General features: G+C 51.2%; 1 protein-coding gene and 1 pseudogene across 2 annotated transcripts in view; both read right to left on the bottom strand.

Moving 5' to 3' along the window:
- Positions 1 to 27,374, bottom strand: part of RYR2 (ryanodine receptor 2) — a 472,766-nt gene that overhangs the window by 344,557 nt on the left and 100,835 nt on the right. The window contains exon 2 of the mRNA XM_081124070.1: positions 8,222 to 8,341. Coding sequence (XP_080980196.1) covers positions 8,222 to 8,341 — 120 coding nt within the window. The remainder of the gene's footprint in view (positions 1 to 8,221; positions 8,342 to 27,374) is intronic.
- LOC308550349 (eukaryotic translation initiation factor 3 subunit D pseudogene) lies at positions 12,654 to 14,313 on the bottom strand (annotated as a pseudogene). Its single transcript has one exon. The product of its transcript is annotated as a eukaryotic translation initiation factor 3 subunit D pseudogene (transcript).

Raw genomic sequence — 27,374 nt, 5'->3', positions numbered from 1 at the left:
TTAAGTCATTGGTCCGAAGAAGGAAAATCAGTTAAAATCAGCCAACAATTATTCATCATCTACTTCCTCCAAAAATGTACCATGAACCTGAGATACAAGATGAAGGAGGTGCTGTCTCTGCCTGCAGGTGCTTCCATGATTATCATTTCATAATAATTTCAAGAAGCACATATGCTCCGGCCAGTGTGGCTCAGCTGGTTGAGCAGAGTCTCATGCACCAAGACGTTGCCAGTTCGATTCCCGGACAGGGCACATACCCCGGGTGCCGGCTCGATCCCCAGTAGGGGGCGTGCAGGAGGCAGGCTATGGAGTTATGCTCTCATATTAATGTTTCTCTCTTCTCCCTTCCTCTCTCTCTAAAAAATCAATAAGCTATTCTTTTTTTTAAAAAAGTAGCCATAGCTGGTTTTGCTCAGTGGTTAGAGCGTTGGCCCACAGACTGAGGGTTCCGGGTTTAATTCCGGCCAAGGGCATGTATACAAGTTGCAGGCTCGATCCCCAGGCCTGGTCGGGGCAAGTATGGGAATCAACCAATTGATGTGTCTCTCTCACACTGATGTTTCTCTCTCTCCCCCCCCCCTTCCACTTTCTGAAAAGCAATGGAAAAAATATCCTCAGGTGAGGATTTAAAAAAAAAAAAAAGCAAATGTAAAGGGACATGTGATTCTGCACCAAGAAACACAGTGTACGAATACATTTTGCTTGACAGAAAGACAGAGAAAGGAGAAGGAGGAATGGAGGGAGGGAGAGAGCAAAACCCAGAGAAAGGCCTTTGAGGGGAGAAGGGGGGTGCCTAGAAACGCAGGCGGGCTTCACAAAAGAGGCTCATTGGACAGCTGCCTAAAGCATGAACAGGCTTCCTTCAGGTGAAGATTGGGCAAGGGTGTTCCAGGAAGAGAGAAAACAGCAGATTCAAAGGCAATTGTCTGGCAGTAAAGTCAATCAGCTGGGCTGTTCACATTTCCAGAGAAAAGTATTCATGTCTAAATGTATAAATCAGCAAGTCATGACAAAGATTCGCTTCTTGACCAAACTCTAGCCAGGCGCCTCTCAGCCCTCTTCTCAACTAGGCCACAACTTCAGTTTGTAAAAATTACAAGCTCAATACAAATGACTTCGTCCATCCTCTCCCTCACATTAAAAGACTTGAACAAACACTAACATAGGTTCTAACAGCTCAAGGTCACATCCCTGGGATGACCCCAGACCCCTGAGAATGCCTATTTGAGAAAGTTCCAGGCTGCCAGGAGAATTTAGTATTTGTTCAGCCAACTCCTGACGACAGGCCCTGACCACCCTTCCTTAGACCATTTTCTAAAGAGGCCTTACAATTGTGAACCCTTCTCTGTCCCTTTGAGATGTGCCCGTACTTCCCACAACTCAGGCATGTCTTTCAAGGACCTGAAATCCATCCTTTGAAATGTCACTGTTGGGAAGGGTGGGGCCTCTGTCCCCCAGTCTCCTGCCTGAAATCCTACTTTCTCCAATTGCCAGCTGGCCAACACAGGGACCAACCCTTGATAATTTTTCACTTCCCTGACTCTATGGGCCCCCCGCTCACCCCCCTCCCTATCCTCTCACTCTCCCTTTAAAACCCCATCACCTGTGTACAAATCACCGGAGATCAGTTCACTCTGGGCTCTCTCCCGTTACAATAGTACATTATGGATGGAAATCTGCCCTCACCACTTTAACCAGTGTCCCGCTTTATCTTTGCTGGTAACAGAACAGGAAACAATGCCATGCACTGTCCTAAAGCTTTCAGTAGCTCTCTCTGTCTTTCAAATATAGCTGTGCTGGTTCCCTGGCAGGTGAAGGCCTGCCCCGCCCCCAAGAGGGCACCTGGGAAATCCCAGTCATGGACAAATGTTTCTCCTGTTCCTCTGTCCTGTCCTCCTTATAAAGTGCTTCCTTCCACAGCATACTCTGTTTATCTATACTATTTCACTCACTGTTCTCTCACTCACTCATACGTGACACACATCAGTAACTAACTAATGACCATGTGTTGAGGAGTCCCACTCACATGCCCTGCCTCCACCTCCATCAAACTTCACTGAGCCCCAGCCATCTCACCCACAGCAGACCTATTGCATCTGCTCTAGGTTCTCTTTAAGAATGTCACAGTTTCCATGTGTTGGTCTGGAGACAGACACAACCTACCATCTGTCCACTGCCTGTTTCTGTAGAGCCCACGAGCTAGAAGTGGCTGTTACACTGCTTAATGGCAGGAAAAAAATCACAATAAATAAAATTTCATGACACATAAAGTCATAAATTCAAATTTCAGGTCCATAAATAGTTTTGGGGAACACAGCCATGCTCAGTGGTTTGCACACTGCCCCTGTTTTCATGTCAATGTCAGCATCAGGGTTGAGTAGTTGTAACAAAAAAATGCATGACCCAGGAAGCCTAAAGTATCTATTACCTGGCTCTTTTTCTAGGAAAAGTATGCCCACCCTGTGTAGACTATGTCCACCGTGTAGATGGCGCCCACCCCGTGTAGATCACGCCCACCCCGTGTAGACCATGCTGTGCTGGGCCCGTGTTCTCTCAGTAATGGCTAATCCCACCCACCACTCTAGAAAGCGAACGGTTTGCAGGGCCCCTACTCCCTGCTCACAGGCACCTGACCTGGCAGCTTCTCCTTCCCCTACACCTGGTCTGCCCTCTATTGTCACACTAAATATTCCAGAATCAAAGTTGCAATCCCCTCCTGATCTTCCACCAACACCTTACCTCTGCATGTGCCTTCAGTACTTATTTGTGAGAACTACATCTCCCAGAATGCAACGGGTCATCACTGGCCTCCTACGTGCTGATTCCCAGGCCACCAGTGCGGGGTCTGAGCCCCTGTGACAGAATGGTGGGAAGTACGAGAACACTGCTCGCTCTGCCCTGGCCGGGAAGCTCAGCTGGTCAGAGCGCTGTCCCGATGCACCAAGATTGTGGGTTCAATCCCTGGGTCAGGGCACATACAAGAATCAATCACTGATGCAAAAAGAAGTGGAACAAACTGATGTCTCTCTCTCTCTCTGCCTTCCTCTCTCTGTGTGTAAGATCGATAAATATATTTTTTACTGGTGGTGGGAAAAAAAAATTTCACTTTCACAACCAACAGCCCCTGGGTCAAAGGAAGGCAGGTGAAGGATTAACATGTCTGCCAATCTTTCCACAGTGTTTGAGGTAAAACTGGCAAATTCCTGGTCTTTCTCCCATTGGTTCCATCTAACTTATAACCAGTGGGTGTGTCTCCCAGACTTTACATTAGATTGTTTTACATTAGACTGAAGTCTTAGATTTCATTCAGTGTTTTAAGTTTTCATTTCATGTCAAGAAACATAATGCGACATCAGGAACTCACCTTTCACAACAATGAAAATTCTTTTAAATCTTTAAATATTCCAAGAACGAGTCTTTAGCTGATATGACAATGTATCGAAGCTGAATTATTCTAAAATTCCACAGAACGCTTCCTAGTTTGGGGATTTCAACTGTGTCATCTTTGTCACATCACCATCCCTCCTGACTGGGTAGCAGCTGATGCATGTTTAAACACTACGAAGAACTATTGCCACACAGCATATAAATTACAATTTAACAAACAGTTTCATCCTGGCTGATAGAATAATCTGTCCAAGACTGTTGGGCATTTTCTCCTAAGTCCTGTGTTCTGCCAGCGCTGTCTAGGTGTGCGATCACTTACTCTTCAGAGACGACACACCTGTCATTAGGATACTTCCTTTCTGCCACACCCACTCTGTTTTCCTCTTAAAGTATTGGCAAAGAAATAATTATATTAACTAAAGCACAAGGATTTTGAGAAACAAATATGGCTACTGATCATTTATGGCTTTTTCCCAATCACGCTGGTCTTTCTTTTTCCTTCCCATTGGCCCCCCAAAATTATTTGAAAGTCACAATAAATAAAGTGAACAGAACAATAACGATGTTAATATTTACTTTTCATATAATTATGTTTTATTACATCAATTAACTTTTAGAGGAAACATATTTAGAAGCAAGCATCTGTTGTTTAAAATGTTTCAAAGTCTGTTTTCAAAGTGATTCTTGTGTCATACAGCATTTATTTTACACTGACTTTTTATTACCCAAAACTTCTCACTTGAGTAAGAAAAGCAGTTCATCTGGACTATCACAACTATTATGCATCATTAATATCCTAATGCATTATTTATGGATGAATAATACCCTGAAATGACAAGTCACTGAAGATAAAATATTGCTCTATCATGTTCCATTATGAGAGGAAATACTTTTAATTAAAGTAATGCCACTGAAACTGGGGGAAGCGGGGAGAGCTCATGATATTGTTCTATACCAAGGTTCACCTTCCTGTTGCAAAAGCCTGATAAAATCAATTTTTGTTTTATACACACGGTGGATATGAACCCGTCTTAGAAATACAGAACCAATGAAGTATTGGGCTGAAACAAACCTTAAAGACCCGCTTGCTTGCTCTGTTCTGTGTCCACAAATAGTAAGACCAGAAAACTATTTTTGTGGCACTCAGGTCATTAAACAATCCTTTTGTTTTCAATGAATTTTCTTTTCAAAGGGACCACCTTATGACTACTGACAAATGATTTGCCTAAGACTATTATTGGTCCCCTTTCTAACTTAATGTAAACTTGAGTTTGTGTGTGTGCCATGACCTACAGGGTATTATGCTAAGTGAAATAAGTCAGACAGACTAAGACAAATACAACATGTTTTCACTTATATGTGGAATCTAAAGAACAAAATAAACAAACAAAACAGAAACAGACTCATGGATACAGGGAACAAACTGATGGTTGCCAGATGAGAGAGGGGGCTGGGGGGCTGAGTGAAAATGATGAAGGGGTTAGAAAGTATAGATTGGTAATCACAAAATAGTCCCAGAGATGTAAAGTACAGCACAGGGAATATAGTCAATAATATTATAATAACCAGTTACGGTGCCAGATGGGTACTAGACTTATTGAGGGATCATTTCATAAATTAGATAAATGCTAACCACTATGCTGTACACCTGACTCTAATATAAAATGTTGAATGTCAACTATAATTGAGAAATTTTGAAAACAATAAAGGAAATACCCAAGTTAGTTCTCTCTGAACATGACTAGTTACTAAGAGCAAAAGTCCAACTTCTCAATTCTAAAATACAGAAACAAAAGTGAAAAGCTATTCATAAAGAGTACACAGCAAATATCTGTAAGAACAACTTATGAATAACTAATTGAAACCATCAGAGTGAATGTTTACATTTTCTGCAGGAAAATCTACACTGGAATTATGAACCACTCTCTTTCAGGCCAAGATCAGCTGGAACAGATATCCTAGGAGCAGGAACCAGTCTTCTGAAGAAGTCTGCTCTTGATTAACAGATTCTCTAGCTTAAGAAATTTCTGGGATCATTTCCAGGAGCACATATATAATTTACAGGGACTGCCTGCTCACTGCCAACAATGACTCCATTCTCCCAACCTCTATAATAAACACAGGAGATGCCAATTTGAGGGAGAAAAAGGCCATCTCCAATTTTCTACCAACGAAAGTCAATCCAGATTCATCTGCATGAAACAAGCCTGTACCCAGCTTACACAGTTTAAACATGAACTGAAATGTAGAATTCTGACCCTTTGTTAGTATAGAAAATTAAGTCTATCTTATAAAAAAAATAATTGGCCTAAGACTAGTGGTTCCCTTTCAAACTGAATAATCTAGTGGATTTTATCACTTACTAGTTCAAGGCACACTGTGCTTGGTACTGAGAAATAAGGAAATAAATGAGATATGCTCTGGTCCTCAGGGAGTTCAGAAGCTGGTGTGTGCATCTGAGAGTGTACATATGGATTATTTAGGAAGAGAGGGCGGTGTGGATATTACACAGAATTCAGCCCAACTGGCAATACAGAAGTAGAAACACAGCATTAAGAAGCACAGAGAGACCTCAGTGCATTTGGAAAACAGCAGCCCAGAAGAGGAGCTGTGTGAGACAGGCTTTAAGAGACAGAAACATTTCAGCAGGCAGTGTCCAGGACCATCACGCATCAGAGAGAACAGAGGCAAAGGAGTTAAGAGAAAAACTGACAGAGTTGGAGAGGACCTTCAAGAAATCTGAGTGGGGATGGGAGGGAGAAAAGAGTATTTATTTTGTAAGAACTTCAAAAACAATTCAGACTGGTTTACTGGATTTCAACTGCTCAACAATTTCAATATCTCACCCTATATGCAAATTTCCAGATAAGCCAGAAGAGAAAGGATAGCATGACAACAGCCTAATGGTTAAAACGGTCCATTCACCAGGGGCCTCAGTGACCACCGGACAGTCCAGCACCCCTGCTGGGAGCTGGGCAGCGGAAACTAGGCTGCCTGTCCCAGTGTCCTGGCTGCCACGTGATGTCGCGGCATTCATTTTCAGTACCGGAAAAAAGCTGGTAAGTTCAGGCACCAACGGGACAGCAGCTGGTAAAGGGTTCAATGTCATGTGGGAAATCAATACCCACTAAGGAGCTGCCTAGTTCCAGCCAGTACAAGTATCAGAGACCACAGGGAAAGAGCTAAATATTAAAACATTCAATATGTTCTTTTTAACGAGAATATTTTCACGACTGACACTTATCACAGTCATTTTTGCAAGAAGAATGCTCAACACTTGCCCTGGCCGGGTGGCTCAGTCTGTTACAGCATCATCCCGATGCGCCAAGGTTGCGGGTTCGATCTCCAGGCAGGGCACATATAGAGATTAATTAGTGAATGCATGAATAAGGGGAGCAACGAATCCAACTCCTTTCCCCCCCTTCCCCCCTCATCTCCCTCTCTCTAAAATCCATAAATAAAAATTTTTTAGAAAGAATGCTCAACACTTGTTAAGTTAAACATAGATCTAAGCAGGGCTATAAAATGCATCCTGTTTTCTCAGCCACTGTGACACTTTTAATAATGTTACTTGGCATGAAATTATGATGAATAAACTGTAGTTATACATTGCTCAGCACCATTTCACAGAATAAGCCGAGGGACGTGGCACAAAGGAAAGAACTGGGGACCTGGAGCCAAACTCCGAGGTGTGAGAGGGAGCAGCCGCTGCTGACGAGCCTGCTCTTCAACACAGGAAGCATCCAGGCGCCACCCCTGGCCTCCAGGTTTCCATTTCCCATCTGTGCAAAGGATATGGCAGCCATAACCGTGCACGCTCTCATTGTGACAGTCAGGTGAGACCGTGCTTGTCACCAGACTCTACACAAGAAAGTGCTGCAGAGATTACACTGACCGCCTTCTACTGATTTCCTAGCCCTAATGTCTCTGTTTCTCTCCTTCCCTCATTCCACACAATCTGATCTATCGACATAGCTTTAAGTCCCCAATACACGTCCCATGCCCCGTTTTCCCACCACCCTTGCTTCTGGTCTGAAACCCATCACTCAGCAGGCACTGTCCCACTGGTCTCTGCTGCTCTCCTGCTCTCTCAAACTCTCCAGTCCATGTGACAGCCACAGCAATCCTCCAAATATCTAAGCCCATGGCATCGCTCGCCTCTCCCAGTGGCCTCCCTTCACTCCAGGGAAAGACCTCACCTCCCGACCCTGGTGGGCAGACCCCCCGTGGCCTGGTCCCCATGAGATCTCCTAGGCCATCACCAGTCCCCGCAACTACCTGCCTCCTGGCTGCTCCCTGAACACTCTGTAGGCACATTCCTAACCGGGGGCCCATGAATCACATGGTTCCTCCTTCCAGAACGTCCAAGAACTAAGTACTGCTCACTCCCTCATTTCATTCCCTCTGCTCAAATGTCACCCTCAGGAAGGCCGCCCCCCCACCCCCTGTGATGGGGAGTCCCAGCCTCATCAGCTCTGCCCTATTTCTCTGCTTCTCTTGTAGCTCTAGTTCTGCATTCGCATCAAAGTTTACTTGTTTACCTGTCCACTGGACTATAAGCATCACAGGCAAGGACTGCTCCAACCTTATGAACAATCATATCTCACTCATCTCGAAGAGTAGGGGAGCAATTAAAAATCTGCCTAATGTGTGGCAACGACATCTTTCATGTCCACTTCCATTCACCTGCTCCTCAGAAAACATCAGCGTGGCCATAAATACCCTCAAGGCCCATAAATAACCTCAAGGCCCATAAATAACCACAATGCTCATAAATAACCTCAGCGCCTGGAGCAAACCGACCCTACACACAGCCTCAAAGGCTTGAACGCACCTTGGAATTTGAGGTGGACTCCAGGAAGCAGAGCCTGTTGCCGAATCCTTCCGCAGCCAAGCAGAGTTTCCGTGGCTCCTTGTGGGCAGCGGCCGTGCACTGCAGCACCACCTGGTCGTCCTGCGGGGACAGGGGGACACATGAGGCATGGGACTACGTCTGAACCAGACCTGCAAGAATATACTTTAGTGCATTCCAAACACCAAAGAAAAATGTTAAAACAATTGTCAAAACAAACACAAAATTAATTCGTAGAGCACTTTTCCCGGGGGATGGAGTGGGAGGGGGGGGCGGTGTCTGCCATTCAAGGCAATCAATTGACAGTTTTCTCACTGTCAATACTGACCCCAGAGGTGACGTCAGCCCTCTCACACACTGTCTCGGTCATCAAAAGCAGCAATGAATTATCTGACATATTCTTAGACATTAAGTATCATCAAGAATGGAACAGATGCTAATAGACAGCACACACCTCATTCCAAAACCAACACAGGAAAATGGGTCAATAACAAAACTTCAGGGTTCCAATGGGCCAGAAAAGCCGTCTTTGCTGCCACCCCTCAGCCCTGACCATGACTGAAATGCCCCTGGTTTTGCTGAAACATGTACAGAGAGACGATCTGTTAGGTCAGTCACTGAAACTCGGTTTCCAATCAGCGAATTCAGCAAAGTTATAGGAGAAACTCCAGCAGGAGAGGAAGGTAAGTGGTGGTACCCGCAGCAGGAGCCAGAGCAGGGAGGGTAGAATTAGTGGCTGCCAAACCCCCTCCCGGTCTGCCCAGTGCAGGTCAGTTGATCTAGGCAACGTGCAAATCCCTAAACCACGTGGAGACATAAAGTACCCTACACAGTGACTGACGTGCCAAAGGCACTAAAGAGACAATAAATGGCAGGTACCATTATCATTTTTTAACAAAGTATCTCACTTTAACAGATTCTAAGTGGTAAATTCCCAAAAACATCTAACCATTTATATTTTGACATTTCAACCTCCAAGAAACAGGACACTCAACAGAGTACAAAGAGAACAAATATATTCACTGACCCTTTTAGTTAGAATCAGAGGGAGAGGGGCATGTAAGTGTACCTGGCAGACCCTGGCATGGTCGCAGATGGCAATGGAGGTGAGGAGACACGGATACATGGAAGCAGAAAGCCAGTCTTCTGGGTTAACCTGAATGTATCACCTGGGAAAGTGCAGCTTTAATCGGCATTTAAAACCATCATCATGCACATTTGCTTTCTTCCTCTTAGGGTCACAGGGGCACCTAACAGCTTACAGCACCTGACACAGGCGAGTCCATTCTCTCACAATTACCACCCAACTATCCCTCCAGGTGCTCATTAATTTCCAGTGAACACTCCATTGTTACATTTACAAAGTCATTTACTAAAAAAAAAAACAAAAAAACAAAACTCATTATTTTCATATAATGAGTACATCTGAATATTAACTCATGTTCAGCGTGGCTACAATAAAAATAATGAGGTATTTTGTTGCTTATGTAATCTACAAGGCCAAAGCCATTCTGTGTTTTCCAAATGTGCGGCACATGGCAAGGAATGCACTTGTGACAGGCGCGTGCCTCACGAAACCAGGCTTCATCTCTGTCTCACCGGGGAACTAAGCGTGCAAACTACACTCCTGGGTAGGAAGGCTGGAGGCTAGCTAAATAAATTTAGTACATTTACATTAATGCACTAATTAAAGACAGCTTGAGAATGAGAATACGAGATGACAGAAGGTACAGACAGGGAGAAAGCAGCGCTACTCAGGAGCCTGGGGAAGAGAGAGGAACGTGTGTTTACCAAACTGCAGCACAGGCCAGTCCTGCATTAATTCAGGTAACTCCCACGACAGCCCTGAGACATACAGATGACCCACACACAGGTGAGGGAAACGGGCTCAGAGGAACCTGTGACTCACAGAAGGTTGATGACACCCATTTCCAGGCACTGGTCATCCACCTGATTTACCTGAATCTAGAAGCCCTCGGCCCTGTGCTGCTTCTAGAGGCTCGGCTGGTTTTTACTGTGTTTGTCATCAGAAGAAGTACTCCATCGTTGACATGCGACCCACCACCTGTGGGTCTTGCTAAAATGCAGATTCTGACTCGGGGGGTCTTGGGTGAGGTTGATGCTGCACTTCTAACAAGTGCTCAGTATGAGGGACCCAGAAGCAGATGCAGAGAGGATGTGGACCCCAGGAGAGATGGGAGTAGTCTTTCGTGAGAGTTCAGAGCAATCAACAGAGCTGAGGATTGAAATAAGTCCAGGTACTTTGGAGAGAACCTGAAATGAGAGCATGTGGAGATGCTCAGATAGTGGACATACCAACCATTCAGGGAAAGGAACAAGTATAAATAAGTACTGAACTCCCCCTTGAATGAACCAACTCACTGGTGGGAAGCTCCCCTCCATTTGAGTGTCCACATGGTGACGGGTGCCTGGCCAGGGGAGAGGCCATGGCTACAACTCTGGACCATGAGTTCAGCTCAGAATGATGCAACCAGCCTGGTGCACTACAGGATTGGCCATTTCCCTGGGAGCTGTTTTTACCTGACATTCCAGTAACATGGAGCTATCCCCCCCCAATGTGCACGCAAGTCCACGAAGAACATTTCCCATGCAAAGTTCCACGATTTCCTATTTATTAATATGTGGGAACTTAAGGGTTTTCCATGTTTATTCCCTCAACAGATTAAGCTGGGGGAACAAAGCACCCTATCACCTCCCGTGCTATGAAGACCCCACAGCACATCCACCCAGCTGGTTACGGCTTATCACCCAGCAACCTCTCACTGCACCCACGACTCCGTATCTGCAGGTGGTGGACACGCAAAAGAAGTGAACGAAGCAACGGTCAGAGTGGTTGGCACAGTGGCTGGACACTGATAAAAGGGGTAGGAGTTAGCTATCACTGTTCTTTTTCTGTATTTCCTTCATGCACCAAGGGCTTGGAGCTCAAGCTCTACAGCAAAAAGCATTCGAAAACCATGTGACAGACGCCACCCACCCCACTCCAGGCAGCAATTCCAGACACTGAAGTCTGGCCTCCCAGACTAGGACACAATTCACACTGTCTATCCTGCAGAGTAGCAGTCCAGGGTTAAAACTCTCGAATGGCTATGACAGCAGGACACAAGCTGGAGGGTAAAGATTTAGGAAGTCGCCTCAAACGTGTGCACTCAGATCTGCATTCTGAGCTGTGCTGCTCTGAGATCTGGGGTGTTTTTCTAAATAGAATCTCTCATATCACATTTACAAAGATAATGTCTTCAAAAGCACAATAATCAGCCACAATATCATCATAATAAAATATGTAGGCCTGGCCTGGTGGGTCAGTTGTTTGGAAAAGCACAGTGTGCCCGGGTGGCCCAGGACCCGCTGGCACTCATGTTTACCCTCAAAACACCAGTATGAAGAAACATGAGTCGGGGGGGGGGGGGGGGGTCCAAGATGGCTGTTGGTATCGCACTATTAGAATTTCCCAAGCCTAAGAGCAGAACTCATGTCCAACTACATCACAGGTACTGTCAAACCTTCACTAGAAGCTAGAAACCCGGAGGAAGGGGAAAGCCATTCCCCACCAGGTACCAAGAACCTGAGGGAAGAGACTAGTGAGAGCAAAAGGCAGGATCCCGCTGCCAAACCGAAGAGGTTCAGGGTGTGTCCAGGAGCCTGAGGAACCAGAGCCTGTCTGGTCTGTTTGTTAGGTGCCAGCCCAGGCGCCGGCACCGCCTCCACAGTGACACCTTCTGAAAGATGCTACAAATGCCACAATGACGGAAGCACAGTAACCCGGGATGGAGTGGGCAGCGTCCTCCCGTGGCGCTGGCAACCCCTCCACGGTGCCTGCCCATAGCCACTCACAACCTCTCACTCTGTCTGCTCTGCAGGAAGCTCCTCCTCACATTTCAAATACCTGACTTACTAAAAAATAAAAAAAAGAGCACGGTCCTTAACCATTAGGCATTACAAAATGGGAAATGCCAACACGACACCCCCCAGGTCCAGGCCAGGAGTGCGGCACTGACCTCTGATGTGGGAAAGAAACCACGTGCACACTGACCTGCCCAGGAAAGGCCACTCCAGTGAGTCACAGGACAGACAGAAGAGCATCCCCTCTGGTTCATGACCCAGACACTCCGCAAGTGCCTCAATCACGAGCCAGGTAAGCAACCAGATACTAATTCCACTTCTGAATCTATCTGCAGTAAAGCAAATGCTAAAGAATCTTCTCTGTGGGAAACTGATAGTATATGTGACTAAATCAAATACCAGTGTTATTAGCAAAATGGTTGAGAGGCCCTGAGAATCCTTTTTTTTTTTTTAAGAGACTAAAGGGACTTATACTTTGTTCCATCTGTGAAACTCCAGAGAGCAAGTATGGGACAAGCATTCCACTAGGCATCAAAGGCCCTCCCCTAGGCATGGTGGATTTACGAACTCCAGCTCCACATCACTGTCTGGCTTAAGTCTCTTCCTCTTCTTCTTCCTCCTCCTCCTCCTCCTCGTGGGAGCTGAAGGTGCCGTTGGGCAGGCTGTAGACACAGATGACCTGCTTGTTGGGGTCTTTGAGGATAAGGTACTTGCCCTCCTCCAGCTTCATGCAGATGTCGATGATGCAGTGCAGGATGCCCCAGGCGTTCTCTATGCTCAGGTTGATCTGGCTGGCAAACTAATTGGGACTGAACTGCTGGGTGCCCAGGATGATGTGGCCCGAGGAGTCTTTCACATGGTACCGGGACACGTAACTGAGCTTGAGGTACTCGGATCCAGCCAGCAAAGCGCAGCAGGTCCATCTGGTCAACTTGTAGCTGTTGTTCTTCAGCTCAGTGGCAATGACAGCCCCTCGCTGGGAGTCCAGCTTCTGATGCCAGTCAACGCCATTACAGTGCCTGGAGTCCCACTCCTTGAGGGTCTTGATGTTGATAAAGGACACTTCCCCATTGGCTCCAGTCATGACACCATCATGCTCACAATGGACAATCAGGTCAATGTCATCTCCAAGCTTCCACCTGCGACACCGGTATGCGACAGAGGCGATTTCATTCTTATCCATGTCGTCCTCCACAAATGGGTTTGGGTTGGGGAAGTTGTATCTTTCTTTCCCCATCCTCAGGCACTGCTGGGAGAAGTTGTGGTTGACGTAGGTTGCTTCCATGCCAGGTTACGGGGCGAGTTGAAGGAATTACCTTCACCCTGAGGGGGCTCATTGGCCGTCTCACTCACTGCCAGGAGGTCAAAGTCAGAGTTATCCCTCTTGTCAAAGAAGAGCTTGGAACCGACTCTCTGGGCAACAGTGTCCCAGGAATAGACGGAGCGGGTGCAGCTCATCAGTGTGGCCAGAATGGCGTCAGTGGCAAACACATTCCCCTGGGTTTTTGCCAGCTTTCGGATGCCAGGGTCTGCGGCGGTGACGGTGTGGAGGATGCGCTGGACGCTCCGCAGGGGCTTCTCGCTCCTCGCGGTGATGCGCTGAAAGGCTTAGTCCCAGCATTCCAGGGCCCACAACACTCAGTGTCCTGGGCGCTGAGCCTTCCAAGCAGCGCATCTTCATTGACTGAGGAAAGTCCATTTCCTCCTTCACCTCCCAGTCACTACGAACTTCAACAGAGGGGTCTCGGGGTTTCTGTGATCTTTGGTCCCATTTCTGCCTCACTCCAAGTTGTTTCTGAAATTCTTTCTCAGTCGTATGCGCCCTCTCTTTCTGCTCGGCGCGCTCAGGCAGGGTCTGCAGATTGAACTGCAACATGTCCCGTCCATCTTTGTCTCCGCGGAGGCTCCTCTGGCGGGCGGTCTCTGCGGCGCGGCGTCCACCAGCCGGGAGCTCGTCTCGTCCTCCTCGTGGAAGCAAGCGCGCTGGCTTCCGCCGCCCAAGGGGAGGAGGACTTGTTCGCGCACCTCTTATCTCGGTCTGGGGTACCCGTCAGCCTGCAGCCTTTCCTGGCCGATCTCCTTTGCCGAATGGCCGGCAGGGCATATCCCGAAACTGCTCGGGCACCGCACAGGGACCCCATCCTGAGGGGTTGTCCTGGATCGCGGGTGTCAGGAACTCTGCCATCTTCTAAAACCTGCAAGGGCCTCGGCCGGCCGGATGGCGCCAGATAGTCCGGGCCAGAGAGGCCGGGCCAGAGAGCTCGCAATCGCCCGCACTCGGAGAAACCGGAAAGGAAGGAGAGTGCGCGCGCAGCCCCGGCGCCGTAAATCCGACCCACGCTGTCGTAAACTGCTCTCCCGCTTCCTTTGGCTCCGGCGGCGGAACGCGAGTCGTAAAGTGAAGGCACCTCGGGAACTTGTCACGGCTCTTGGCGAGGTGGCCTCATTAGTCTTCTAGGCGCCGAGACACAAGAAGGGTGTCTACAGTTACGTCACGTGGCATTGGACGACGCCGCAGGAGGGCGTCAGGTCTACTGAACCGCGGCGTCCGTGCGTGAAAGCTGGCGGAGGCGGGGGCGGCGGGCGGCCGTCCCTCCTCCCCGTACACATCCCGCAACCCCCACAGCCTCCGAGCAGCAGCAGCGAGGCCCACCTGGGGGCGCCTGCTCAAACCCGTGTCCTGGTTCAAGGCTTTCTCCAGTGGAAACCACACACCAGCGTCTTCCAGAAGGGCGAAGGGCTGCAGGGGTGGCCCGCGTGGGAGGTGGACCCGGCGGCTCCGACTGCGAGGCGAGCGGGCGCGTCTCCAGCGCACTCGGAGGAGGCCGCGGACGGGACGGGCCTCCAGCCTGAGGCGTCCCGGCCCCGAGGCGCTGCAGCCTGAGGCGTCCCGGCCCTGAGGCGTCCCGGCCCTGAGGCGTCCGGGCCCGAGGCGCTGCAGCCTGAGGCGTCCCGGCCCTGAGGCGTCCCGGCCCTGAGGCGTCCCCGCCCTGAGGCGTCCCGGCCCTGAGGCGTCCCCGCCCTGAGGCGTCCCGGCCCTGAGGCGTCCCCGCCCTGAGGCGTCCCCGCCCTGAGGCGTCCCGGCCCTGAGGCGTCCCGGCCCTGAGGCGTCCCGGCCCTGAGGCGTCCCGGCCCTGAGGCGCTGCAGCCTGAGGCGTCCCGGCCCTGAGGCGTCCCGGCCCTGAGGCGTCCCCGCCCTGAGGCGTCCCGGCCCTGAGGCGTCCCGGCCCTGAGGCGTCCCGGCCCTGAGGCGTCCCGGCCCTGAGGCGTCCCCGCCCTGAGGCGTCCCCGCCCTGAGGCGTCCCCGCCCTGAGGCGTCCCGGCCCTGAGGCGTCCCGGCCCTGAGGCGTCCCGGCCCTGAGGCGTCCCGGCCCTGAGGCGTCCCGGCCCTGAGGCGTCCCCGCCCTGAGGCGTCCCGGCCCTGAGGCGTCCCGGCCCTGAGGCGTCCCGGCCCTGAGGCGTCCCCGCCCTGAGGCGTCCCGGCCCTGAGGCGTCCCCGCCCTGAGGCGTCCCCGCCCTGAGGCGTCCCCGCCCTGAGGCGTCCCGGCCCTGAGGCGTCCCCGCCCTGAGGCGTCCCCGCCCTGAGGCGTCCCGGCCCCGAGGCGCTGCAGCCTGAGGCGTCCCCGCCCTGAGGCGTCCCGGCCCTGAGGCGTCCCGGCCCTGAGGCGTCCCGGCCCCGAGGCGCTGCAGCCTGAGGCGTCCCGGCCCTGAGGCGCTGCAGCCTGAGGCGTCCCCGCCCTGAGGCGTCCCGGCCCCGAGGCGCTGCAGCCTGAGGCGTCCCGGCCCCGAGGCGCTGCAGCCTGAGGCGTCCCGGCCCCGAGGCGCTGCAGCCTGAGGCGTCCCGGCCCCGAGGCGCTGCAGCCCTGAGGCGTCCCGGCCCTGAGGCGTCCGGCCCCGAGGCGCTGCAGCCTGAGGCGTCCCGGCCCCGAGGCGCTGCAGCCTGAGGCGTCCCGGCCCTGAGGAGCTGCAGCCTGAGGCGTCCCGGCCCCGAGGCGCTGCAGCCTGAGGCGTCCCGGCCCTGAGGCGTCCCGGCCCTGAGGCGCTGCAGCCTGAGGCGTCCCGGCCCTGAGGCGCTGCAGCCTGAGGCGTCCCGGCCCTGAGGCGTCCCGGCCCTGAGGCGCTGCAGCCTGAGGCGTCCCGGCCCCGAGGCGCTGCAGCCTGAGGCGTCCCGGCCCTGAGGCGTCCCCGCCCTGAGGCGTCCCGGCCCCGAGGCGTCCCGGCCCCGAGGCGTCCCGGCCCCGAGGCGTCCCGGCCCCTGAGGCGCTGCAGCCTGAGGCGTCCCGGCCCCGAGGCGTCCGGCCCCGAGGCGCTGCAGCCTGAGGCGTCCCGGCCCCGAGGCGCTGCAGCCTGAGGCGTCCCGGCCCCGAGGCGTCCCGGCCCCGAGGCGTCCCGGCCCCGAGGCGTCCCGGCCCCTGAGGCGCTGCAGCCTGAGGCGTCCCGGCCCTGAGGCGTCCCGGCCCCGAGGCGCTGCAGCCTGAGGCGTCCCGGCCCTGAGGCGTCCCGGCCCTGAGGCGCTGCAGCCTGAGGCGTCCCGGCCCTGAGGCGCTGCAGCCTGAGGCGTCCCGGCCCTGAGGCGTCCCGGCCCTGAGGCGCTGCAGCCTGAGGCGTCCCGGCCCCGAGGCGCTGCAGCCTGAGGCGTCCCGGCCCTGAGGCGTCCCCGCCCTGAGGCGCTGCAGCCTGAGGCGTCCCGGCCCCGAGGCGCTGCAGCCTGAGGCGTCCCGGCCCCGAGGCGCTGCAGCCTGAGGCGTCCCGGCCCTGAGGCGTCCCGGCCCTGAGGCGCTGCAGCCTGAGGCGTCCCGGCCCTGAGGCGCTGCAGCCTGAGGCGTCCCGGCCCCGAGGCGCTGCAGCCTGAGGCGTCCCGGCCCCGAGGCGTCCCGGCCCCGAGGCGTCCCGGCCCCGAGGCGTCCCGGCCCCTGAGGCGCTGCAGCCTGAGGCGTCCCGGCCCCGAGGCGTCCGGGCCCGAGGCGTCCCGGCCCCGAGGCGTCCCGGCCCCGAGGCGTCCCGGCCCCGAGGCGTCCCGGCCCCGAGGCGTCCCGGCCCCTGAGGCGCTGCAGCCTGAGGCGTCCCGGCCCTGAGGCGTCCCGGCCCTGAGGCGCTGCAGCCTGAGGCGTCCCGGCCCTGAGGCGTCCCGGCCCTGAGGCGCTGCAGCCTGAGGCGTCCCGGCCCTGAGGCGTCCCCGCCCTGAGGCGTCCCGGCCCCGAGGCGCTGCAGCCTGAGGCGTCCCGGCCCTGAGGCGTCCCCGCCCTGAGGCGTCCCGGCCCCGAGGCGTCCCGGCCCCGAGGCGCTGCAGCCTGAGGCGTCCCGGCCCCGAGGCGTCCGGGCCCGAGGCGCGGCGGCCCCGCCTGCAGCGCTCACCTCAGCCTCCTCGAGGCGAAGGGTCTGCTCCGAAGCGGCTGTGAGGGTCCCGGGCAAAGGACACAGCGTGCGCTGCGGCGTGGGGCAGACGCGGCGGGCACGCAGCGGCCAGCACTCAGTCGAGCCCACCAGGCAGCACGGGCGTTGCTCCCGTGGACCTGCGGGCAGGCGACCAGCCCCTGGTCCCCGCAGTGCCCGCCGCGTGGCTCGCTCTTAGAAGATGCCCGGCGAGTCGATGAAAGAAGGAGACTCCGAGAGGCCCAAGTCTGTGCAGCGTCAGGAAACTGAGTCGGAGGGGAGGCTGCACCTGTCACCCCGTCCTTCAAACCCCTGGCGGGGCCTTGCTCGGATGCCGGGCGTTGGTGCCCGTCTCGCTGACAGCCGTGTGAGGGAGGGGGGCCCCGTTCACACAGGCCCCAGCTGGGAGGGCCCCCCGTTCACACAGGCCCAGCTGGGAGGGCCCCCCGTTCACACAGGCCCAGCTGGGAGGGCCCCCCGTTCACACAGGCCCAGCTGGGAGGGCCCCCCCGTTCACACAGGCCCAGCTGGGAGGGCCCCCCCGTTCACACAGGCCCAGCTGGGAGGGCCCCCCGTTCACACAGGCCCAGCTGGGAGGGGCCCCGTTCACACAGGCCCCAGCTGGGAGGGGCCCCCCGTTCACACAGGCCCCAGCTGGGAGGGGCCCCCCGTTCACACAGGCCCCAGCTGGGAGGGCCCCCCCGTTCACACAGGCCCAGCTGGGAGGGGCCCCGTTCACACAGGCCCCAGCTGGGAGGGGCCCCCCGTTCACACAGGCCCCAGCTGGGAGGGCCCCCCCGTTCACACAGGCCCAGCTGGGAGGGGCCCCGTTCACACAGGCCCAGCTGGGAGGGGCCCCCCGTTCACACAGGCCCAGCTGGGAGGGCCCCCCGTTCACACAGGCCCAGCTGGGAGGGCCCCCCGTTCACACAGGCCCAGCTGGGAGGGGCCCCGTTCACACAGGCCCAGCTGGGAGGGCCCCCCGTTCACACAGGCCCAGCTGGGAGGGCCCCCCGTTCACACAGGCCCAGCTGGGAGGGCCCCCCGTTCACACAGGCCCCAGCTGTAGTGTCCTGCCTGCGCAGCTGTGTGCCTGGGGCCCGCCGCCCACTCCCAGCTGCAGGGGGTTTACTTTGTTACTATTTGTAGAACAGGCATTTGACCAAACTCTGGTCAGCGAGACATCAGAGAGGACCTAAGGGGCATGGGAAGGTTCCTCTCTACCAGGAAAGAAAGACAGAAACGGTCTTTTCTCTTCCTCTCGACACGGTCACGTGCAGTGCGATGCCTGAAGCTGAGCTCAGAGGTGATGCACTCGCCTCGCGGTACAGAGCAGAGAGGTGGGCCAGCTGAACAGCCACTCCGGGCGGCTCTGCCTCTCGACTTCAGTTGAATAACTCCCTTTCCTATGAGGCTTTTTGAAATAAGAGTCTCTTACTTGCAGCCCAAACCCACTCCGAATGGCCCCTTGTCCAGAGTCAGAGCACACCACCTTCAGGCTCTGGTCCCTGCTCCCCCAGCTGGCCCCGGACTGCCGACCACGGACCTCGAAAGGACAGTGGGAGCCCCACCCAAAGCCAGTGGCCGGGTAAAGAGAAAGCGTAGACTGTGACAGGTCCCTTTCATGTGATACATTATTTAATTTCATCCCCATGACTCTATAACTCAAATACTAAATCCACCCTCACGAACTGCCTCCTACAAAAGGCTAGATTTTACAAAAGCTGAAAACAATTTCTTAAAGTCAGTGGTATCAAAAGCCTTGACTTGCAAAGTGTGGCAGAAAGAAAGTGTGCTCAGCAGTTGAAACCTGTAGCATCCTGTGCCAGCCAGTGGCTCGCCTCCCCTCGCCTGCACCTCCTCAGCAGAAAATGCTGCTCTGAGAAGCTAATGTGGTGGTAGGCATTCGACAGCCAGTAAACCATCACCGTCCTCAGCATTCCTGAATCTCACAGCAGCACTGAATAAGAGTCTGTGAGTGCTGAAACATTTGAGTGGTTTCCTATCAATCCTGTTATCATACTACTAAGTCACAGTTTTCATTCTGCAAGGGTTCCTCAATGTTTAGCCATGATCAAAATGAAAAATAACCCTTAATAATCTATCATCTTATATATCCTCCCAGAAATGACAGGGAATTATTAAGCCCTACTGATATTTCCTAAACGGAAGAGGCAAAGATGAAAAATGAGTGCGAGGAAAAGCATCAACAGCTTAGCAATGTTAACAGGAGAGCTACCCTGCATATCAAGATACGACTGTATGGGGCACTAAATTATTAGTCACAGAGTGATTTTAAAGTTTGCCATTAATCCCTTGTCCCATGGACTGTTATTTCATATTCCGAAAGCCAGGGCAATAAGCCCTCTGAAACAAACACAGCAAAGCCTCCACGTACAGAAAACAAATCCTGAGCACAGACCTCTGCTCCTTCTAGGGGACCCTCAGAGTCCCTCTGCGGGGCACGGGGAAGGGAATCAGTGGTCCCTGCTCCATTTAATCACAGGACACAAGCACTTAGAGATGTGCCTGCACGGTGCCTTAGAATTGGCACACAGTCTCACCATCACCACTGCTAACACAGACACCGCATAAGCACTCTGCAATCCAGTGCCCAAGTGCTGTTATTACCCCCATTTGACAGCAGAGAAAACGGAAGCACAGAGAAGTGGCCAGCGCAGGGCGGCACAGCTGATGTGTGGTGTGCAGCCAGGATGCGAAGCCAAGAGGCTGACACCAGAGCCTCCACTTGTAACCACTACCTAATGCCCTTGGTAACAACTAGCTGATATTCAAATTAAATTTTCTGAAGTGTTCCTATGGTTACTTCCCACCCATTTTCTTGAAAAAAATAAGTCTTTTAGACTCTATCAAGAAGACCCCTATGTTTGTAGCAGTGCTATTTACAATAGCTAAGATCTGGAAACAGCCCAAGTGCCCATCAGTAGATGAGTAGGTAAAAAATCTTTGGTACATTTATGCCATGGAATACTACACAGCTGTAAAAAGGAAGGATCCCTTACCCTTTGAGGCAGCATAGAAGGACCTAGAGAATATTATGATAAGCAAAATATGCCAGTTAGAGAAAGACAAGTATCACATGATCTCACTCATGTGGAATCTAATGAAAAAAATAAACCAATGAACAAAATAGATCCAGAGACACAGAAGCATGGAACAGACTGAGGGATCTCAGAGGGAAGGAGGGGTGGGCCGTGGGTGGGGAGAGATTAAACAAGGAACTTATATGCATATAGCATAACCCTGGACACAGACAATAGTGTGGAGAAAGTCTGGGGGGTGCAGGGTTGAGGGCAAAGGGGGAAAAGGGGACCTTTGTAATACTCTCAACAATAAAGATAAATTTTTTTAAAAAAGACAAGTAGATCAAGTCACCCAAAGCCTGAGTTACCAAGAGGGAAAAGGCTTTTATTACGATAATGTCACCAGGAGCTAGACTGCACAGAGCAAAAGGGTCATAAAGATTTCTTTGAAAGGAAGCGAGACAAACGCCCGTGTCAGAGCTGAGTGACAGGTGAGCCGCCTCACTTCTCAGGGACCTGGCAGCGAAGGAGCGCCCAGGAACGCCGCCCCTGAGAAGGCACCCTCCTCGGGCAGAGGCCCCAGTGGGCTTGTTCCCCCAGCCCTGCTCCCACTCCATGAAGCCCCACTTCTGCCTAGAGACTAGATGCTGTAACATTCGTGGCTGTTGTTCCTGGTCCCCTGGAGGAGCAGGAGAGATGTGGGGCCAGCCCTCACTTTCACAAACATTGATTAAACGTGTAGTGTGTAGAGGGCACCACCCCTCACTGAGCATGTGCTACACCAGGCCCTATACTAATGCTTCAAATTGCAATATCTACGTAATGTATTGAACACTTTACAATGTTTGAAAGATACAATTAATTCAACACCCAACATAAGGGTCAGAAGCTTCATTTTTCTGTTTTATTTTAGGTTCCTGAAATATTTTATTTTATTGATTTTTAGGGGAAAAAAGGCAGAGAGATTTTTGTTTTAAAAACATATTCAAGGCTAAGTAGTACTTCTGCATACGACTAAAACAGGTATAATGATGGAGATGACTGAATTCATAGAGATTTGAATGTTATTTGGAACCTAAACTTAATCTATGAGCCAGCCTTCAAAAATCAGGACCGAAGTTAAGTTGAAGGCAAAAGGCCCTAATACATGATCTTATTGGACCAGTATTTTTCATGTCGTGTGTGATCACAGGATTTATATTTAGAAAGATATGACATGTTCTTTCCTTAGTGAAATATTTTTTCTTTATATTTATCTAAACTTGCAAATATTGACTTATTAACTTTCACAAATCGAAGAGTCAATGACACTGGCCCGACATGACCCTGGGAGCTCCACATTTTTAACTCCCCAAACGCCATGACCTCACACAACCTTCGTAACATAAGCACTAGAATAAAACAGAAACTATTTTAAAGACTTTCAACAATCTATAAAATCCAGTTTTACTAAATCTATTTTACTAAAATGTGAACCCACTGAAGTATGAAATCTTGGCAGAACAGGACTCAGTAAACAGCATCAACCACCCAAACCACTTGCCGTTAGGAGTTAGTGGGGAAGCTGTGGCATCACCACGGGAGGTGCCTGCGGTGAGCCCAGAGCTGAGCTAAGCAGCTTGCATGTCACCCCTGCCAGCCCCTTTTCCAAGATGAGGAGACAGTAACTTCCCCAAGTTGCAAGGCTGTGCAGCCACATCTGCTGGCCTTCTAACCCTTGCCGGTGCCTTTGTGTGCAAACAGCATAAAAGCACTGCACTGGCTCACGGTGACCACTATAGGGCCGAACACCCAGCCAGAAGGACACAGAGAAGTAAGGTTCAGTAGGAAGGGGACACGTGGAAACACAAATACATAAGAAAAACACCCACAGGAGTTCCGATAAGGAGGACCCCTCCCTTACAGCCTGAGTTTGTTTCAGGAAGGGAAAATGATAATAACACAGCCCTGAAAGCGAGCATAGCAGCCGAGCCGAGCCAGCCCAGCACCACGCCGCGTGAGGGGCGCAGAGCCCGCACACGGCTACACGGTTCTGAAGTATGAGCTGGGTTTTCTCCACCAAATACGCTGCTGACTTGCAGGCTCACGAATCATCCAAAATGACTGGGGCCAGGCTGAGCTGAGCCATGGCTATTTCGTTCCCAAAATCAGAATCTAGCCTCTATTCTCTACTGGCTTTTGATTTTATTCACCTGAAAAGGATTTAAAATGTCAGCAACAGGGACACTCTAAAGAAAGAAGGTCGGCAGCAAATGCCCTTTGTCTGATCTTCTAACTTCTAGCCATATTTTTACATAATAAATGCAGAAAGAACCAGAGGCTATCTTAAACCTTATATGGATCTATAGGAGACCTTGGACACCCTCAGAGAGGGCGACTGGGAAGTAGCGGAGGGTTTGTAAGTACAGGGCTGGCAACGGCTGGACAGACAGTGGAACCCGAAGGGCGGCTCAGAGCGTGGGGGCGAGGAGCCAGCTGGTCACAGACAGAGCTGCTCGGCTGCTTGTAGCTGGAGCCCCGCACTGTCAGAGGGGTGCAGATCGAGTCACAGGGGAGCAGAAGCCCACGGCATCCCAGCCGCTGCGGCCGGGCCGAGACGCCCCTTTCCACGTGCACTTCACAAGGAGAAAGCAGCACCTCACGCAGATCTCGCTACGGCTCCAGATATTCCTCCAGGCAAGTGTTTCAAATAACTCTGGAGACATTTCAAGGCTGCTTTACCCTCGGATTCCTGGCTCAATTCTTGGGCTGAATGGAGGCAGAACCGGCACCAGAATCAAGTTTCTGGTTCTGATTTAGGGGACAGAAGGAACCTAAAGTGCATATCCCGCTTCCCGGTCTGACTTCACCTGCTGGAGGAGCCCATCGGGCCATGTCCTCTCTCCTGCCCAGACCAGCAGGCCCTGTGAAACGTCCAATGTCAACCTCAGTGCCAGATGCACACATGCTCCAAGGTGCCTCTGCCATGCAGACAGTCTAATTCCAAGTATGCTTCTCACACAGATTGTGTAAATATAATCAGTGAATATTTTTACTCCTTAAGTTCATCTGGAAGATAAATTACTGAGAAAGCAAAAAAGATACTGGAAAAAGTATTAAATGTAGTACTCTATATTCAAATGGAATATAAGGTTATAGAAATTAAAGAAATATAAAAGGCTTATAATTTGGAGCATGATGTTTTCTGTATTGTTAGTATTTTTTGAACCTTTTTTCAAAGAGCATTCTTTGTAAACAACAAGAAGACAGACAAAACACGACAAGAAACAGCTGAAAAGAGAGGAGATCTGCAGCTGTTTAAATGCTTAGTCACCTGCCAAGCAGACTGAAGATGGAGCTACCAGAAAATATGCAAAATCTTCACCGCTCTGTGCAGATCTGACTTCAAACATCTTATTTACCCGTTTGATTAACTTCATTTGTGTTAACATCCATTTTATCCCAAGTATGTGCCACTTAAAGGTGACACCTCCTCAAGCGAGAGCCCTCCTTACCGCCATCCTCGGGAGTAATAAATCGTGCTGGCTGCAGGGAACTACGGGGGCGAGCTGCTAGGGCTGGTCCCTAAGCACACACTGCAGTTGCTCAGTGCACAGTGAACGCACTTGGGCATGTAAGGAAATCGAGCATGGCCTTGTTGATGTTTCTTAAAAGTGGGGCAATCATGGTTCAGAGTCCTGTCAAGTGGGTAAGTGACAAAGCGAAGCATACATCCATCGAGTGACACTGCCTGCTGGGAAGTACATGACTCCGTGGTTTGGTTTAAGAATTGGTCCAGTGGTGGAAAGTCCTGGACATGGTGTGGGGAGAACCAGGCTCTCATCCTGGCCGGACCACTTACTAGCTGTTATGAGAACACTAGCAAACTTATCTCTAGGCTCCATGTCCTCACCTGAAAAAAATTAACTCTGAAAAATGTCCGATTGTTCGAGGTGCAGACGTAAACCTGTCGTGCTAAAAAGGATGAGCCAAAGAGCATAACCAGTTCCCACAAACCTCGGCCCCTCTACCATCAGAGTAAATCACTGGGCGCCCACATAAAGTCTGATACGGGTGCTGGCATGTAAAATAAAAATGTAAGACGACAGCACCTCTACAATCATGTCTGTCCATCAGAATGCTCCATGTATCCAAGGCATCTTGGGAAGCAGGTCTGCTCCGCATGACTAGTGCAACCACTTATTATTCAAGTGTTTTCAGAAGAAATCACGTTACACAGGCACCTCTGCACCTTTTTTGATGTCACGGAGCACAGAGGGCTTCAGCTGAGGACCACGCACACAGCCCTAAGCAGAAGGAAGCCCTCAGCAGCTGGTGTCAGCATCCCCGTGGACACGAAATTCACACCACCATGGACACATCGTGAAGCCAGCAAGCCCCATGATGACGCCACCTGTTGTCCCTGACTCAACAGTCATCAGAGATAACTCAGAAATGATTAGCTACTCCACACATCCTAATCCACCAAGACAAAGCTCACTCCAAAAACGCACACTGGCTGCAACAGAGCACGTGGACCTAATGTGTGAGCATCTGCCCAGGACTCACTGGTCAACCCAATGCCAGCCCATCCCGGGCGGCACAGCTGGCTACACCACAAGGGTCTCACTGAAAGCAAATTGAATCCTTTTATCTTTCTAGAACCTAATACTCTTCAACTTTGAAAAACATCCTATCTAAGACAAAAAAAAAATTTACACGCCACTCTAGTTTTGAAATTATGTGCAAAAGTCAAGAACGGACTCTTTTAGTGCTGGGATCCTACCAGTTGATAAATGGACTTTTTCTATAATTCATGTTAGAAACATTCAACAAGGATAGTCATCATAAGCAGTTTAGTAAACTAACACAAAATATTTCACAAAAATGGCTTTTCCCATAATAGCTAATCCTAACGGTTGCTGATGTTTATTTTTTATCACCATTGGTTTTTCAAATGTTTGGCTTCTTCCATAAAAATACAAAGCCCAGGAAAGCCTCCAGTGGGTTGATGGGTAATCAAATGAGGATTTTCTAAATAAACAATGCGTATTATTTGTAATAGCTAAAGAGTGGACATGACCTGCATAGCTCACAATAAGGAATACTTCGTAAATTAAGGTACATCTACTCGATACAATATTATTTGGGATTTAAAGTATGGGGTGAATATAATAGTACAACACAATGTTAACTGTAAAACTCAACATGTGAAAATGTCTATATTATCATTACATCTACATGGACTATAAAAACACATACAAAAAGTAGTTGGTTGATTAGGATTGTAAAAAACCCAGTCCATTAAGAAAAGAAAATTTTCCTTAAGTTGCTTTGTGAAGTTGCTCCTACAGTAACTATCCCACTTAGGAGGTGGCACGAACCATGTTGCCCCTCACCTGCCTCCCAGCCCTGTCCCTCTCCACGGCCCACCGTCGTGGAGCTAAGGGCTCAGAGCAAGAGGAAAACTGAGCAGGAACAACACTCACCACGGCCATTTGCAACACTATTAACTGAATACTGCTCAGAACAGGTTTCCGTTAACAAGCCCCTCTGTGTATAATCTACAAAGAAAATGGACTACGGAAACATTCGGGTTATCAAAAGATCACCAAATCTCTTCCCAATGTAAAAGTGCTCATAACCAAAGCCAGGTGGGAAAACGTCTTGCAATTAGAAATGAGAGAAAAAGACCCCTGGCCAGGTGCTCAGCTGGCTGGAGCATCATCCTGTACACCAAAAATAAATATATAAAAGGTTGCAGGTTTGATTCCCAGACAGGGCATATACCTAGGTTTCAGGAACAATCCCCAGTTGGGGTGAGTACGGTTGATGTTTCTCTCTCTCTCTCCCCCTACCTCTCTCTCTAAAAATCAATAAAATATATCCTCAAGTAAGGATTAAAAGAGAAATGAATGACAAAGAAATGAGAGCAGAGTATCATCAGACACAAAAATATATCCCTCAGATCACACATACATCTATCTTGAGGAATTCTTAATGCGAACTTTATAAGTAAATACAGGATTTTGATGACATTAAGATGAAAATAATTTCTTATGTATAAGAAAATTCATAAGAGCCAAAAGAATCCTTTGAGTCTTGCACCAAGGTTTCTGTCAATGCCAGCCTCATTGTGCCACTTCTCTATCGACAGAGCTCCATGTCTCACACTCAGGTGCACCAGGACCTGCCTTCTCTCCTACTGACGGTGCTCCATGTCTCACATGCACCAGGACCTGCCTTCTCTCCTACTGATGGTGCTCCATGTCTCACATGTACCAGGACCTGCCTTCTCTCCTACTGACGGTGCTCCATGTCTCACATGCACCAGGACCTGCCTTCTCTCCTACTGACGGTGCTCCATGTCTCACATGCACCTGAACCTGCCTTTCTCTCCTATTGATGGTGCTCCATGTCTCACGTGCACCAGGACCTGCCTTCTCTCCTACTGACGGTGCTCCATGTCTCACGTGCACCAGGACCTGCCTTCTCTCCTACTGACGGTGCTCCATGTCTCACGTGCACCAGGACCTGCCTTCTCTCCTACTGACGGTGCTCCATGTCTCACGTGCACCAGGACCTGCCTTCTCTCCTACTGACGGTGCTCCATGTCTCACGTGCACCAGGACCTGCCTTCTCTCCTATTGACGGTGCTCCATGTCTCACGTGCACCAGGACCTGCCTTCTGTCCTATTGACGGTGCTCCATGTCTCACAAGCACCTGGACCTGCCTTTCTCTCCTATTGACGGTACTCCATGTCTCACATGCACCAGAACCTGCCTTCTGTCCTATTGACGGTGCTCCATGTCTCACAAGCACCAGGACCTGCCTTTCTCTCCTACTGACGGTGCTCCATGTCTCACATGCACCA

The sequence above is a fragment of the Miniopterus schreibersii genome (genome assembly GCF_964146895.1).
Source record: "Miniopterus schreibersii genome assembly, chromosome: 21".
Taxonomy (NCBI): Eukaryota; Metazoa; Chordata; class Mammalia; order Chiroptera; family Miniopteridae; genus Miniopterus; species Miniopterus schreibersii.
The sequence above is the reverse complement of the archived record's forward strand: the minus strand, read 5'-3'. Positions and strand labels throughout refer to the sequence as shown.